The sequence below is a fragment of the Rutilus rutilus genome (genome assembly GCF_951802725.1).
Source record: "Rutilus rutilus genome assembly, chromosome: 24".
Lineage (NCBI taxonomy): Eukaryota > Metazoa > Chordata > Actinopteri > Cypriniformes > Leuciscidae > Rutilus > Rutilus rutilus.
In genome coordinates, this window is record NC_140228.1 from 24,352,164 (window position 1) to 24,370,403 (window position 18,240).

General features: G+C 35.7%; 1 protein-coding gene across 1 annotated transcript in view; it reads left to right on the forward strand.

The window, feature by feature from the left end:
* The window catches only part of LOC311283898 (NACHT, LRR and PYD domains-containing protein 12-like), a 98,145-nt gene that overhangs the window by 56,885 nt on the left and 23,020 nt on the right, over positions 1 to 18,240 (forward strand). Inside the window, exons 5-8 of the mRNA XM_084398659.1 lie at positions 24 to 1,817; positions 2,978 to 3,151; positions 13,187 to 13,357; positions 17,838 to 18,008. Of these exons, the coding sequence (XP_084254785.1) occupies positions 24 to 1,817; positions 2,978 to 3,151; positions 13,187 to 13,357; positions 17,838 to 18,008 (2,310 nt within the window). The remainder of the gene's footprint in view (positions 1 to 23; positions 1,818 to 2,977; positions 3,152 to 13,186; positions 13,358 to 17,837; positions 18,009 to 18,240) is intronic.

The window sequence follows — 18,240 nt, forward strand, 5'->3', positions numbered from 1 at the left end:
ACCATGGAATTTTAATTTTGCAGCCATGAAGTCCTCAACACATTTAGATCAAATCTGATGAAGAAGTTTAAGTGTCTGAATGAGGGAACAGCAAAGCAGGGAAACCCAACACTCCTGAATGAGATCTACACAGAGCTCTACATCACAGAGGGTGACAGTGGAGAGATCAGTATTGAACATGAGGTGAGACAGATTGAGACACAATCCAGGAGAGCAGCAACAGAGGACAAACCCATCAAATGCAATGACATCTTTAAACCTTTACCTGGACAAAACAAACCCATCACAACTGTGCTGACAAAGGGAGTCGCTGGGATTGGAAAAACAGTCTCTGTGCAGAAGTTCATCCTAGACTGGGCTGAAGGCAAAGTGAATCAGGACGTCCAGCTCATATTTCCACTACCTTTCAGAGAGATCAATTTGATGAAGGGCAAAACGTCCAGTCTTTCAGATCTTCTTCATGTGTTTTTCCCTGAAACAAAAGAAATGGAAATATCCAGTGACAAATATAAAGTGTTGTTCATCTTTGATGGTCTGGATGAGTGTCGTCTTTCTCTGGATTTTCAGAGTGATGTGAGGTTTTGTGATGTAAGTGAATCAGCCTCAGTGGACGTACTGCTGACGAACCTCATTGCGGGGAATCTGCTTCCCTCTGCTCTGATCTGGATCACCTCTAGACCAGCAGCAGCCGATCTCGTCCCCTCTAAGTGTGTCCATCGAGTGACAGAGGTACGAGGCTTCAATGAGCCACAGAAGGAGGAATACTTCAGGAAGAGAATCAGTGATCAGAGTCTGGCCAATACAATCATCTCACACCTGAAGTCATCAAGGAGCCTCTACATCATGTGCCACATCCCAGTGTTCTGCTGGATCTCAGCCACTGTTCTAGAGAAGATGTTGAGTGAAGCAGAGATTGGAGAGATTCCCAAGACTCTCACTCAAATGTACACACACTTCCTGATCCTTCAGTCCAACATCAAACATGAGAAGGACTATAAGAAGAACCTGACAGATGAAGACATGATCCTCAAACTGGGGAAAGTGGCTTTTCAGCAGCTTGTGAAAGGCAATGTGATCTTCTATGAAGAAGACCTGAGAGAGTGTGGCATTAATGTGACAGAAGCATCAGTGTACTCAGGATTGTGCACTCAGATCTTCAGAGAGGAGTCAGGCCTGTATCAGGCGAAAGTCTTCTGCTTTGTTCATCTGAGTGTTCAGGAACATCTAGCAGCTTTATATGTGCACCTCTGCTTCACAAACAACAACAGGAATGTATTTGACCCAGTCTCCAAACCAGATTTGTTGTTTGTATTTAATGACTGGTTTCAACTTAAGTTTAAACATGTTTCATTTTCTGAGCTCCATGAGAGAGCTGTGAATGAGGCTCTACAGAGTAATAATGGTCATCTAGACCTTTTCCTGCGGTTCCTTCTGGGTTTGTCAGTGGAGTCTCATCATATTCTCCTTCAGGGACTAATGACACTGAGAAGAAGAAGGTTTGACAGCAATGAGAAAACAGTTGAGTACATCAAGGAGAAGATCAGGACCATTGACTCTCCAGAGAAATCCATCAATCTGTTCCACTGTCTGAATGAACTGGGTGACCAGTCACTAGTGGAGGAAATACAACAGTATCTGAAATCTGGAACAATAAGTGAAGCCAGACTCTCTTCATCTCAGTGGTCAGCTGTAGTTTTTGTGTTGTTGACATCAGAGAAGAGTCTGGAGAAGTTTGATATTAATACATTTGTTGGAGAAAACAAAAAAGCTGAAAAACTGAAGGTTCTTCAGAAGCTGCTGCCCGTGATTAAAGTTCAGTAAGTATCAGTGAAAACTATCACTTTACTGTTAAAACAAAAGAAAATCAAAAGCTCATAAATCTAAGAAACATACGAACATTTATTGTACATGGCAGCATACTTGTTTTTATTGTTTTTCAGATTTTTTTTAAATTTGAATGAATCTATTTTATTGATGGGAATAATGACGGGGAGATGTGATTGGGAAACAGTACAAGCTGACTCAAACTTGTGTTAAAGCACCTGACAGCCAATGTCTTCAACAAGAGGATTAATTTAAAACAAACAAGTTTAATGTTACAAATGATTTAGTACTTAAACTTAATTTAGTACTTAGTAATTAATATGGATTTGATCCACATTAAAAGTTAATTCTTTATTGTTGCAAATTTGACAATGAAACTTGACTACTTAGATAAGGTTTTCATCAACATTTTAAGTATTACATTTTAAACAGACAAATAAAGCCCAACTCTTACAATAGAGGTAAACAACATCAACTGGATAGAGCCAGAGACTGGACTAAAAAGGCAAAGGTCAAAATCTATAAATATGACTTCATAATATATATAATAAAGCATGTATAATATGACATAATAAAGCACACAATATAAAAAAAAAAGGCTATCATGGTTTAGATATCAGTTGATGGTTGTAAAATTTATGTCATGGGAATAATTTGTCTTAATTATACGCTAGACAAAGAGAGTGATTTATCACTGATCCAGTACTATAAAGTCCTGGCAACAACAGATAAAAAAAAACAAAATTCATATAGCATGTTTATTGGTTATTCACTTGCAACGGAGCCCAAGAATTCTAGCCCAAGAATGCGGTCTTACATTTAGAGCAAAGCGTGGAGTTAGTTGGTTTAATTTGATGTTGTTTATGTCGTGTCTGTTCAGAATCTTGTTCTTTTGCACACTGAGAGTTTGTTATCCTGAGTCCATACCATGTCCCATTTGTCTTTTATTCACACTTAACTCTCTCTCCCATTGTAATCTGTGACACCATGACCTCAAGGTTCCTGAGTAATTTTGAGACAGTGCCATCCATTGGTGACCAAGTGCAGTGTTTTCTTTACTCCATCTACAAATTGTCTATTTTTTCTCTATTTTCTATTGCTTTTTGTTTTCAGTTCATAGTGTTTACCAAGTATGATTTTCATCTCTCTACAGTTTGAGTGATTGTGGTGTCACAGAGAAAGATTGTGCTGCTCTGACTTCAGCTCTGATATCAAACCCCTCACAACTGAGAGAACTGGATCTGAATAAGAGAAAACTGCGAGATCCGGGTATGAAGCTTCTCTCTGTTGTACTGAAGGATCCTGACTGTAAACTGGAGACACTCCGGTAAGATCATCTACGGTATATCATAGTCAGACATGTTATCGTCTTCTGTAAGACTAAATCAGGGTTCCTCAAATCTGGCACTGGAGGGCCGCTGCCTTACTGAGTTTAGCTCAAACCCTGATAAAACTCTCCTTCCTGTAACTCTGAAGACATGGATTAGCTTGTTCAGGCGTCTTTAATTAGAGTTGGAGATAAACTCTGCAGGACAGCGGCACTTCAAAACCGGATTTGAGGAACCCTGGACTAAATGCTTTGATGTTAATTTTAGGACTACACTGCAGAAAATACATTTCTTTCTCAGTATTTTTGTCTTCTTTTCTTTTTTGTCTTCTTAATTGAAGATATATTTACTTGAGAAGCAAAATAAGTTAAGTCTTGTATACTGAAAAATTGCTTATGTATCTTGATTTAAGAATTTTTAGATATTGGATATTTAGACGACGTCTGGATCGGATTCAGAATAATGATCAAAACACAGATGGAGTAGATCAAGTCCAACAACACCCCCAAAGCTTCACAGTCCTATACCTCGTCCTGCGTTGACATTTAATTAAGTAACATTAGCCAGTTTTGATTTTACATATGCGTCTGCTTACATACGTGACCCGTTCTGGCAAAATGAGTCGCAATGAGCAAATGTTCATGACTGAGCTACACCTGTTTGAATTTAATAGTCAAAGTAAATTTTGAGAAAAATCAAGTTAAAGTTTTCTGAAGGTACACAAGAAAAAGTGAGGCTACACTACAGCTTAAAATATAGAAGTGCTGGTGCGTACCGGCCCACTTCGATCACTGGAGGCACATCATCACTACACACGGCTTATACAGTAGAGAACTGTTGAGAATACAGTAATATCACTGTGAAAACAACAAAAATAATTTACAATCTACAAAAACATATCAAACTCAATATAACAATGCACTGGAGAACAGGGGCCCGTTCTTCATACGTGGATTACTGTTATCTGGATTTTACTGTTGATGATTTTACATGATCCAGGATTGTTAGGTTCTTTGAAGCTAATCCTGGAGTTGCTGTCATAGCAACAGGTCCGTAAGCTCAAACGGGAGCATCTTATTTCATGTAAACTGGATTAGATTGCATCTTTTCAAGCGCAGGTGATACTTAAAGTCTGTTCCAGCCACTGCTACTTTCTTACAAGAGTAGCCTAATGAACCAGGTACAATAATGACTTAAAATAATAATAATAATAATTTAAAAACTCATTTGAAAATAATATTACAATGCTGTGTAGTCTATCATAATAGACACAGTTTACTCACTGAGAGTAATAATTACCTAATAATTGTATTGGAGTCTTACATGATGTAGGCCAACAGTTAGTCTGAGCCGTACATTAATTTGCAGATATTATCGGAGTGGTTTGTTGCAGGAGATGCAGTTAACTTATAAAAAAAATGCTGTGCCATTAGAAAAATGTTCTTGCCCCATAAGAAACTTTAATCAATGCTGTCATTTAACAAATCTGCTTTACAGGTAAAATTAAATGAATTGCTAATTATAACATTTAAATGAAAATGTAAAGTACAAATACTAGAAATAGTGAAATAATGGAAATAATTGGGAATCATGTAACAAACAGTACATTTAATTGATCTATTATAAATTTTATGTCATTTTAGTTGCATGGCTGTTTCCTTATAAAGGTCCAGAAATGTTTTCGTCAGGTGTGTGATGTTATTTTTTAATATGATGTCATTACGTTGCTGTCTTGCTGTCTGAAATCATTGAAAAAGTTGGTTTTGTTTGAGCCTTCACAACATCAGTGGATCAATAATTAACAAACAACAAAAGGCAAGGCAAGGCAAGGCAAGGCAAGTTTATTTATATAGCACATTTCATACACAGTGGCAATTCAAAGTGCTTTACACAGAAGAAATTAAAATAATAAAAAGAATAAGAATAATTAAAACAGTTTATACAGAAAATACAGTACAGTACAAACAGTCGGACGAACATTGGCACAGTGCTCATTCATTAAATGCATAGCTAAACAGATGTGTTTTGAGTCTGGATTTGAATGTGACTACAGTAGGAGCACATCTGATCTCTTCTGGAAGCTGGTTCCAGCTGCGGCTGGCATAATAGCTAAAAGCGGACTCGCCATGCTTAGAGTGAACCCTTGGTATTTCTAGCTGATATGATCCTAATGATCTGAGTGATCTGTTGGGTTTATATTCAGTGAGCATATCTGCAATGTATTGAGGTCCTAGGCCATTGAATGATTTATATACCAGTAATAATACTTTAAAATCAATCCTAAATCTAACTGGGAGCCAGTGTAAAGACCTGAGGACTGGTGTGATGTGTTCATATTTTCTGGTTCTGCTCAGAATCCTAGCGGCAGCGTTCTGTATGAGCTGCAACTGTCTTATGGTCTTTTTGGGAAGGCCAGTGAGGAGTCCATTACAGTAATCCACCCTGCTGGTGATGAAAGCATGAACAAGTTTCTCTAAGTCTTGTCTGGAAACAAAGCATCTAATTCTTGCAATATTTTTTAGATGATAGTATGCTGATTTTGTTATCGCTTTGATATGACTACTGAAACTAAGGTCTGACTCTAGTGTCACACCAAGATTCCTGACTTGATTTTTAGTTGTTTGACCCCTAGAGTGAAGGTATGCGTTCACCTTGAGAACTTCATCTTTGTTTCCAAACGCAATGACTTCAGAATCTTTGAGGAGATTCCCCCCTCTATGTAAAGCGCTTTGAGTGCTGAGAAAAGCGCTATATAAAATGTAATGAATTATTATTATTATTATTATTTGTCTTTGTTTAATTGAAGAAAGTTTTCACACATCCAACTGTTGACTTCATCAATGCACTGGTACAGGGAGTCAATGGGGCTGTAGTCGTTAGGCGATAGGGCTAAGTAAATCTGTGTGTCGTCTGCATAGCTGTGGTAAGCAATTTGGTTCTTTCTCATTATTTGGCTCATTGGAAGCATGTACAGGTTGAACAGGAGTGGCGCAAGAATTGAGCCTTGAGGGACTCCGCATGTCATGGATGTCCACTCAGACCTATGGTCTCCTATACTCACATAATAACCTCTCCCATCTAAGTATGACCTGAACCATTTTAGGACTATCCCAGAAAGCCCCACCCAGTTTTCCAGCCTGTCCAGAAGTATGTTATGATCAACAGTGTCAAATGCAGCACTGAGGTTGAGTAGTACCAGCACCGATAATTTGCCTGAATCAGTATTTAAGCGAATATCATTTATTATCTTTATGAGCGCTGTCTCTGTGCTGTGATGTGGTCGGAAACCAGATTGAAAATTGTCAAAGTATCCATTCGAGCATAAGAATTTATTCAGCTGATTGAAGACAACTTTTTCAATGATCTTGCCTATGAAAGGAAGATTTGAGATCGGTCTATAGTTGCTTAATATGGTCTTATCCAGATTGCTCTTTTTCAGGAGGGGCTTGACAACTGCAGTTTTCAGGGAGTTTGGAAAACTCCCAGAGAGAAGTGAGGTATTTACCACGTCTAGAAGATCTGCTTCTAAACTGTTAAACACACTTTTGAAAAATGATGTGGGAAGTGTGTCAAGAGCACATGTTGATGTTTTAAGGTGCTGTACGGTTTCTTCCAAAATTGTGCCATCAATTTCTTTGAAGTCAGACATAGTAGCTACTTTCTCAGGTGGTTTGATCTGTCTGACCCCAGTGCAACTCAAGGATGTGCTGATCACCTTTCTGATATTGTTGATTTTCTCAGAGAAGAAAGAGGCAAACTCACTGCACTTGCTGTCTGAGAGCATTTCACTGGGAATCAAAAGAAGATTATCTTTCCTCTGTGTTTCTCCTATTATTAAACTGCCAATATAAACCTGGAGTTTCACCAGGGCTGCGTTCAGCCCCGACAAAACGTTGCACAACATTTTTTAAACAGAAACGGTGATGCGTTGAACACACTGTTCTGATGACGCAAGAGTTGCAACTATGGCAGCTGAGAAGGCCATTCTTGCTGATGAAGTCGGTATAAATATGTGTTTAATACTACAAAATATGCCCGATGTTACAGTTACTGCACTTGCCGCCCAGAACAAAAGAGAACATCCCAATCGAGTGAAGGGATTAGTGGAAACTGAAATGGAAGCACACATCTTACCTAATTCAGACTAAAACACATCTATTTAGCCTCACATACTGATTTGTAGTTCATACTGTTTTAATACCCTGTATTTTCTTTCTCATTTTTAGGAAAAGCACTTAATTACCATTGTTTATTTCTATACCAAATGCCATACACTTGCAATGAAGCTAAAAATATAAACATCTACATCATTATGTTGATATCCTATATTTTAAAACTTACGACAAACATGTCTTCTAATATCCTCAGTTGTTGCGTATACCGAGCTGCATCGAACACATTTGTAAATTACTTTCCTTGAACCCATTGTGCGAGTTCACTTTAATGCGAGTGCTTTATATACATGTTGCTGCTGATTGGACTGCAGTTCTGACACACCCACCAAACAAGAGAAAACGTATCTCAAACCCCGTTGCACACCGGTGCACGCCGTTTCCAGGAAACATGACGTTCAACCCGGAAACCGTAGCAAAACGTTGCGCACCGTTTTGAACTTGAACGTGCCCCAGCACTGCACAGTTTAGATGTCTCTCTAATCAAACACAGCTGATTCAACTCATCAGCTCGTTAGTAAAGACTCCAAGATCTCAGGTGTGTGCAGTGTTGGGGTTCTCCTGGGTGGTTTCTCAGATCTAAGAATGGACTTGTGTTCTTGTGGAGAAAGAATGAAAGAATGTACGTGCCCGAATGAATAGTTCAATATTATGTATTGTTTTGATGCACAGAAGCAGGAAACGTAAATCATGTGTCTATCTCGTTAATCTAAATCTGGAGCGCCCAAAACTGTTCCTGGAGATCTACCTATCTGCAGAGTTCAGATCCAACACACTGACCCAGCTCATTAAGCTCTTCAGGAGCACTTCAGAATGACAGTGAGTGGTGTTTGTTACAGCAGTGTTTCCCACTGGTTCTGTGTCCTGTTGCATGAAGCCAGTTTCAGTTGCTCCCCTTGGAAGTTTGAGATTATTTTGAGCAAACTCTGTTTTTTCGGCCTCAAGAAGGTGGATTGGTTTCTAGCGGGTTCGATCGCCATGGTAACTTGCGCTGCAGGATGACCTTGAATAAAATAAATGTATTCTGTGTTAGAGATCACAAACCAAATCTGGACCAATCAGCTGTGAGTAAAGTGACATGTATCTGATGCAATAGACCCTTTTACAGTTGGTAAACACGGTGACGTATTTGTGTGGGCGGAGCTTAGCTAGAGGCAGAAAGATCTCTCTGGCCGCTTCACTAACGTTAGTTTGCAAGTTTTGTTAGCTTGTTTTTTATCAATGACTGGAGAAAATCCGATTTTGTCTTAATGTGCAAGGTCACTCACTGTCCAGGACGCCGATTGTTATTTGCAAAAGTTAATTTTAACGGACGGAACCAGATGACCGTACACGCTCAGTCAATGGACGAACTGACAGGATTAACGTTAACGCTAACGTTACCTCCGGTTGAGTGGCCTGACTTCTACACCTACCCGATAGAGAAACCGATGGTAAAGAGAAACTGAGGACATATAAATATATTTAGATGCCTATAATATAACTATGTGCTGAATGGTCATGTAAATACTTGTGTGGTGCGATCCGCAGTTCTGCCTAGCCAGCGCCAAGAAGACAACAATGTAAAGAGTGACACTACGGTGCAATTTTAATGATATGAATATTTTCTAGAAATAAAAATTCCAGATACAGCATACTCATTTTTCATTGATTCTTGCACCCAAGAACACAACAAGATGACTTTTAATAATAAAAATAATAATTTAAGCTCCTTATTATGTAGCCAAATCTGTGCTGGTTTGTATTGGCCGCCTCCAGTTTTCCGTTTGTTTTGCCTCCAGCTAGCGCCGTGACGTAACTGTGACGTCGGCGCAAAAGGGGTCTATAAAGCCACTCCCCCTGTATCTCTCACTACAAATTAAAGCAGTTTAGAGTGAAAGAATTTTATATTTATATTATATGAATTGTAATTATTTGTAATTCATATAGTGTTCATATAATTATTCTCTTCATTTAAAATTAACCCTAAAAGAGGCAATGTATCCTGGGAGATACAAACATTCAAGAGTCTGTGAGGAGAAGCAGGGAAAGTGTTGGTTTAATTTCTCAGTTTTCATGTTGAAAGAGTGTTTGTTGTGAATATTTAGATCTGAGGGTTGTTCCATAAAACAAGATTAGAATACAAGCCAGGCTTATTTTGGTTAGTCAGACTTATTGTCGGTGGATTCTGTTTCATAAAGCAAACTTAAAATAGTTCAAACTCAGTTACCCTGGCAACTTATGCTGGGAAACTAGCCTGGTCCAGGGCAGGCTAACTGTCAGGCTAAGCCTCAGCTGTTACACAGATCCTCTAACACTGACCGACAAGAACACAATGATATTTCCACTGACACTCTCATACCATTATTGGACTTTATTAACCACTATTAGTCCAAAAATAAATACACAGTATACAGAAAATCAACTTTATGGCTACAATGATAAATTAGACAATATAGACCTAGATAGATTAATGTCATCTCATTGTGCCACTTTTTTAACGTATTGTGTTCATAGAGTGAGCCTTTTTCACTGATTGTTTACAGATAGATAGATAGATATATACTACAGGTTTTCTTTTTTTACTGGCTGAATGTTTTGTGCCCAAGATTTAATTAGATTGTTTTAAAGATTTATGAATACATTTCTCTCTGGTTTTGTTTGGCAGCTGTAGTACATGTTTATGATTATTAGAAGAACATTAGAACACAATCTAAAAAAAGCTTTTTAAAGCAGAAGTTAAAATCACAAAATTAAAAATAAATAATTACAAAAGCACAGACTACATTTTAACTGGTAAGATGAATCTGAGCTTAGTGATTGACAGTATATTAGCCTACATTTGATTTACCCCATTACAATAGTCCCTTTACAGTTATTGCTATCATAAACATACACTTGTAGGTTTAAAATTCTAAATAAGGCACATCTAATGTCCAACTAACAAATATTTTAGCATATATATATATATATATATATATATATATATATATATATATATATATATTATGTACTTTATTATGTCTTTCAATTCAAACACATTTAACACAATTATACAAATGGGCAGTTCCTTTAAAGACATCATATTTTCCCCCAATAAATTTTCCTTCTTTTTCCTTCTACTTTTTTTTTCTTTTGTGATAATACCCACCAACACATAGCCTAAAAAACACATGATTAGAACAATAACCAAAGAGTACATAGTTACTTTTAGACACTTTTACATATGATTTAAGGGGAAAAAGACAAAAAACAATAAATAAATATTAAATTTAACATTCACATATTTATATGAAACTCTTATAATGACACATAAGTAATATTATTTAAATATCAAATATTCAATATTAAATAAGTCAATAAATAAAATAACAAATAACTAGAAATAAAAGGGAGGGAGGGTTATATGAAAATGTAGTTAATGTAGGCTATATTCCTTTATTTTATGGAATATTCTTTGATTTTAGAGTTGCACATATCTTTTCAAAATGTATACATTTCCTCTTAATTTCATATTATCCTCTCCATAATGTACTTTAGAAACTAAATCTACTCATTTAAAACTGGGGATTCTTGCTTTCTCCAAAAAATTATTGCATTAAAAGCTGTAATTCTCAGCATTCTAAATAAGTATATATCATCTTTATTAAGTAGCATAGGTCCTAAACCCAAAACTATATTTTGTATCTTTATATATTTAGTTTCTTTAAAAAAAATCTTCCCTGAATTAGGCTACTTCTGTTAATTTTTTTTTTATTAGAAGTATAAAATATATGAGTGTAATGAGCTAGAAGTTCACTGCAACTTATCCAACATCCTAAAGATAAATTATTATAATTATAAGATATTTATGGTGTTATAAAATATCGCATATTAATTTTCCAAGCAAAATGTATATTTTAGTCAGAATTATTGCGCTCCTATATGGCGCGCATGCGCGCAGCAGCGCTTGTTCAATATGAAGATTAGCAGCAAAATGGATATATTTGCATGACTTTCTAACATTTACAGGTGGAGAATATAACTGTAAAATGTAAGTTTTGCACTGAGAAAAAAAACATGTCACAAACGCATAAAACAGCACAAAACGCTGTTTGATGGTGGATTGATTTGATCCACGATCGACCTCTAGGGCTGCTTCAGAAACGCGTGCACACGCAATTATCTAGACTAGATAAACCTGGATCAAATTAGTGAGATTGCGTGAACTTCAATTACCTTTTATGGAACCACTTTAGCCCCAACTTATTTGTTAGGTTTATTCAAGTCCGGTTTTGGAGTTTAATCCCTGCTTTTCTAAGCATCTTTTATGGAACAACCCTCTGGTGACTTCATTCATATATTCTCTGTTTAGCTCATGGGCAGCATTTAAAAACAACATGACCTGTAGTGGGAAATCTACTCGCCTTCAGTGATACATTTCACATATTTACAGTATTTGAGGGGACTTGTCGAAAAGTTGTTAAATGTTAGCTTATTATGTTTATGTTGAAATTGTATGGATTTAATTTTTCCATTTTCCATAATCTGCCTGTAAATGTTTGTATCTCCCAGGATACGTTGCCCCTTTGGGAGTATAAATTAATTGGAAAAAAGAATGCTGGTTTGGCAATGCGTGTTACAGCATTTTAATAACAATTTTAAAACATTTATTATCTCATAACTTAAACTAAACATTCTTTGTTAAATTCGGTCGAACAATAAGTATAATGCCCATTTATGAATATATTAGCCTACTGTATCATATTTAATATGCACATTTTTAGGGCCTATAAATTATCAGGGTTTTTTTTACAAGTAAAGTCCTTTTGCATTTTTATAAAGTAAATGTAAGAAACATTTATTAGACTGAAGCAACTGGGGTTTATTGATTTATTAATACACCATTTTTTATGTTAAAAATTGCGTATATGATCCATAAAAGCCATTTGTGTGTGTGTAATATGATACTCAACAAAAAACAGATGCAAACTTGTATATGCATACATACATGTGTGTTTTTTTTTTTTTTTTTGAGTATCATATTTATACATTGCTTTTATGGCTCATATGCAATTCAATGCACATCAATGATAATTAAGAGATGGAGAATGTTCCCCAATAGCCTGTTGCGTCATATTTGACATATATATTAACATGCAAAAATTGTCAAACGAATTTAATTTTTAACATTAACAAATGGTGTATGAATAATCAATAAACCCCAGTTGCTTCAGTCCAGTAAATGTTTCTTACATTAATTTATAAAAATCATGAATCATTAATAAATCATTTCTCAGCAAAAAATACTTTATTTGATAATACATTTTTTTTTATAAACTATCAATCAGAGGACAGAAGGCATGAAGTAGATTGTGTGCAAGAGTAAAACAGAGAGGCAGAAGGTAGCATTGGGAAGACAGAAACACTCACTACATATCCAGTAAAACCTCATGGTATGTTCACTGTCAGCAACAGTGTTGTCATAATTCTCAATTTAGGTTAGACCATATTGGTTTCACTTTATTTTAATGGTCCCTTTAACACATTCTGTTGACTATATGTACAGTTGCACATGTCTACTAACTCCCATTGGAGTGTTAATAGATGTTGGCATATAGTTGCAAAGTTACTTATAGTCAGTAGGTAACCTACCATACTCTTGTGTGCTTTCATCTTCACGATGAGTCTGTCACAGAGAAGAGGTGTAGTTGTGTTTGAGCTCATTTAGAACGGTTGGATTTATGAAGCACATGTTGAAAGCTTTTTGAATGTCTATTATTTTTTTATGACTGATAAATCTCCAATTGAAATTTAGACATATTTAATAGTCTGTGTAGAATTGTGACTTGTACGTGTTGATCTGAACTGAGAGAGTGAAGAGTGTGTCATTGTTCTCTACAGGTTGAGGGATTGTGGAGTCACAGATGAAGGTTGTTCTGCTCTGGCTTCAGCTCTGAGATCAAACCCCTCACACCTGAGAGATCTGAATCTGTCTGGGAATAAACTAGGAGATTCAGTTCATCTGCTCTCTGCTGTACTGGAGGATCCTCACTGTAAACTGAAGAAACTGGGGTAAGATGAACTCTCTGATAGTCACATGTCTTTGTCCTCAGTAAAAATTTTAGGACTAAAATTAGCTTGTAAAATGTTCAGTAAACACTAAATCTCAGCACAGAAATCACAGGTGTACACAAATGTCTAATCTCATGGTCTGGTATTAGTGGTCATTTTTACATTCTTTTAAAAATATATCCTTTAAATTTAGTCAGTATTTCATTATATTCATTATGTTCAATAATTTTAGTCTGTTTCACTCTGACTACAATGACAACTCTTTTCCCCTCGTTTACTCAACAGTGTTTTCCCTAATGATGTTTCTGTGTAATAATAGTGGTTCCCAACCCTGATCCTATAGTTCCCCGGCACTGCACAGTCCTTAATCGTTTCTGCTTTGAACGGCTCTTTCCGTGGCTACTAAAATACAATTCTTCAAAGTAGCTTTTCAAACACTACTAAAGTACTAATATGAAAGATAATAAGCAAAAGAAATATAATAACTTCATGCTGATCTTCATTATCTTATATGCAGGGAAAACACCTGAACTTGTGCGGAGCAGTAATGAATAAAGTCACATGGTCAGTGCCGCGCTGGTGAGATTAGTTTGCGCTGTCCATTCGGTTTCGCTAGCAAACACGTCCTCCCTGCGATGTCGAGTCGGTCACACAGCTCGGTCCATTGAGCCGCACCGATGACGTCAGCACGGCACGAGCTCTGTAACACCGCTCCGTTTCGTCCCACTGTTGGTGTGTTTGGCTTCCCATACAACTCATTACAACTAACCGACATTGCTTAAAAGAGTTTGTGAGACGCGCCAAATTAAACAGAAGTGCGGACACACAACTTCCTTTTCAAGGGAAATTAGCCATCATCAACTACCGAAATCTTTTCTTATTTCAGTAATGCGTATGAATGAGTTTCACCAAGGTTGATCAATGTTTTTCGTTTCACTAGTGTTGAGGCTTTTCAATAATTGTTGCCTATACGGCCCTTCATACTGGAGATCTCATATTTGTCTCCTCTAAAGTTTCAGACAAGAATGAACATTGATCTAGATCATTTGTACAGTATGGTGTTCTGGCAGAATAGTTTTGTATAATTAGTGTAGAAATATGTGAAATGCTTATAAATCATTAAATGTTTAAGTTTTATAGACCCCATTATTACACATTTTTCAAGTGTCCAGACATATATTGTTATCCATTTAATATGAAGAGACAATTTTATTAGTCTTTTTCATTATAATATATAATAACATTTCTAAAGACACGTATTTACTGTTGTGGTAATAAACACTTATGTGTTAAACTGCAAGCATGAAGTTATAAGGCAACGCAAATAATAGAAATAAATGATAAACATGAAAATGGTCTTAAGATAAAAGCTTCAGGTCAGGGGCATTCAGTCCGTATACTGTACGCTGTGAATGATAGCAGACCCAAGCCATTTAAGAGAATGAGTTTGTGGACTCGCAAATTAATATTAACACTATAAATATGACTATAAATTTCCTTGTCGTTTGAGGTGTAAAATAAAGCTTACATAAGAAAATTATGGTAATACTGTACATGCGTAACTGTCCGTCATTTATTTGCCAATCAACTCATTTTTTTCAAATAAGTACCAGTTATAAATAAAATTAATATATATATTTTTAATTAATACATTATTAGCTAACTGTGTGATTTGTATATGTACATTTCTGAAATGCATAACTTGGACAGTCACCTCTGATAACAGATCACTGTAAATTGTAATATAGATGTGCATTTTCTGTAAAGCTGCTTTGAAACAATATGTATTGTGAAAAGCGCTACACAAATAAATGTGAAATTAATGGAAAAGTTATGGAGGGTTTTGGGTAATTGCATCCGCAACATTGGCGCCTACGTTCTGTTATTATGCATCATCATCATTGTTCCGAGTTCTATGGAAGCATATGAGTAGCAATATTCAATTAGAAATGTAATATGTAAAATGGCAATGCATTTCTGTATTTAAATTTATGTTTTCCATTACATTTGTGCAACGTTTGGTGCAAAATTAAAATTCAATTATATAATTTACATTTGCCATTTCATACACTAGTTTTAAATTGAATACATATTTTAACATATTTTAAGTTTGCAGTGGCTTCATAAATTAATTAAAAACATAAAAAACCAAAGTACACCTGATGCACATTTCTTTGTTCTTCATTTTCTAGAACTGTCACTTGCCCATATATATACAGTGGTCAAAATTGATGGCACCCCTGATAAATATGATAAAAAATGGCTGTAAAAAATAAATCTGCATTGTTTATCCTTTTGATCTTTCATTCAAAAAATTCACAAAAATCTAACCTTTCATTTGGAGAAAAACATTTATTTCATAATGTGATTTACCCCCAATTTCAATTATTTTACTTCAATGAAAGGTTAGACTTTTGCGAATTTTTTTAAGGAAAGATCAAAAGGATAAACAATGCAGATTTATTTTTTACAGCCATTTTTGATCATATTTATCAGGGGTGCCATCAATTTTGACCACCACTGTATTTAGAACAATAATATCTTAGTAAAAACCTAAAGTAATATTGACAAACTATATATCATTTGAAAGCTTACAATCTCTAGTTTTCATATTTGGTGGCTGTTTTTTAAAAATAAATTGCAGAGGAGCAGTAATTTATCAATTTGCAACAAGAATATTTCATATTCATTAGGCGTGTTTAGGCCTTTATTTTGAAATAGAAATAAACATGAAAAATCATGAAAGATTGGTAGAAACCTCAGTTTGTTTTTATGCCAAGAGTTCAAAAGATAACACCAATTCAATTTTATGAGAAAAAAAGGTCTGAAATTTTTTTTAATATAAAGAAAAATATTATGGATTATCGATTTGTGATGCGGCTGCGAGCTATAACGCACATGTGCTCTTTTTATGTTTATTAGAGGTTGAAATCAAATCAAATACTGCCAAACCACCCATACTATTTCTGAATAGGATGTATACTTCATAAATTGTATGAAATTATGGATGTACATGGTTCAGATCACTCAAAACATATATGAAAATGGAGGCGCCCTTATATGGTCAGTAAGGAAGCTTGGCTGTCCATCTAGTGAAAGAGTTTGGTACTGCGCCCAAATAAAATCTTACTGAAAGCAAATTTTTTGAGATATCAACCTAAAATTTGGAACACAACTTGTTTAGATTTTTGGCTTTAATTTTCTTGCAGTTTTAGAGTAAAATATATTTTTTAATATATATATATATATTATATAAAATATTAATAATTATATTTTTACATTGTACATTTTCATAAACTCAAACTTATATAACTTTTTTTTCTGTTTCACTTTCATAATTTACTTCTACAATAATCTGGCAAATGTCTTCTTTAAAACAAGACCAACCATATGTCTATATTCCAAAGCATTCTTGAATTACAGCCATTTTATTTTATAATTTAAAATTATATAATTGAATTTATTTTCATTTTGCACCAAATGTTGCACAAATGTAATAGAAAATGTAAATTTAAATACAGAAATGCATTGCCATTTTACATATTGCATTGTGCATATTACATTTCAAATTGAATAATGTTACCCATAAGCTTCCAGGATTTCATGCGAAAGGAAAGCTGACTGTGAATAGAGCTTCAGGGATGACATCAAAACCTGGAAGACTAATTCGCCACTGGTTGCCTCCAATTTATGGAAGCTTGTTTCCGCCACGAAATAAAACAGTTTAAAAGACAATTGTGACTTTTTATCTCACAAGAATTGCAAGGTATAAACTCGCAATTCTGACTTTTTCTTTTCAATTGTTATTTATGTCACGCAATTGTGAGTTTGGCCCTGTCACAAACGGCACCCTAAACACTCGCGGTCTTCCTCTGAGTCCGCACTTTCATAACGTAACGCCGCTTTGACTGTCGGGAACAAGTCTGCTGCGGAGCTCGCTTCAGTGCGCATTTAGGGCGCATATCGACCACAGAGGGGCGCTCGTGAGTACCCTTCTGAAACCTAACATTACTAAATGGGACACCACACGGTCTCATGGACTTAACAGGCACGCAGAAGCCATTGTAAGTCTACAAGACTGAAAGTGAAGTGTGCCATTTAGGACAGGGCCTTTATATCTCGGTGAGTGGATTCTGACTAAATGAATGTGTGACTGCGTAAATGAAAACATGACTGTGATTGGCTACATTTCTCACCGCTGTAAAAACATTTGACGTTCTCCAGAGCTCAAACACAAAAACACACTTGAGAGTTTGCCAGTATGATATTATTACAGGATCAACTGAGGATGATCTTGCATTCATTTGAGAGTGCTTATATTTAAATTTGACTTTGTGATGTTTTTTACCCATGTTTTAATTTAACAAAAAATTAATGCTTGAAATAATTGACGGCCCCCTGCAGTACGGCTGCGGACCCTTGTGTTAAACTGATCTGATCTGAACTGAGAGAGTGAAGAGTGTGTCATTGTTCTCTACAGGTTGAGGGATTGTGGAGTCACAGATGAAGGTTGTTCTGCTCTGGCTTCAGCTCTGAGATCAAACCCCTCACACCTGAGAGAACTGGATCTGACTGTGAATAAACTAGGAGATTCAGTTCATCTGCTCTCTGCTGTACTGGAGGATCCTCACTGTAAACTGGAGACACTGTGGTAAGATGAACTCTCTGATAAACACATATATATTTGTCCTTGGTAAATATATTCTTTATTAGTTAGCCTATGTAATAGTTTTTAACTTTTTTACTCAATGATCACCAACTTTGCTCGTTAAACCCTAGCTTGTTTTTTTATGTGTGAATCATAGACACTCAGTTAAACGATAAATTACAAGTGATACTTACTTCAGTCCAAATGCACATTAAATAAATATTCAGTTAAATCA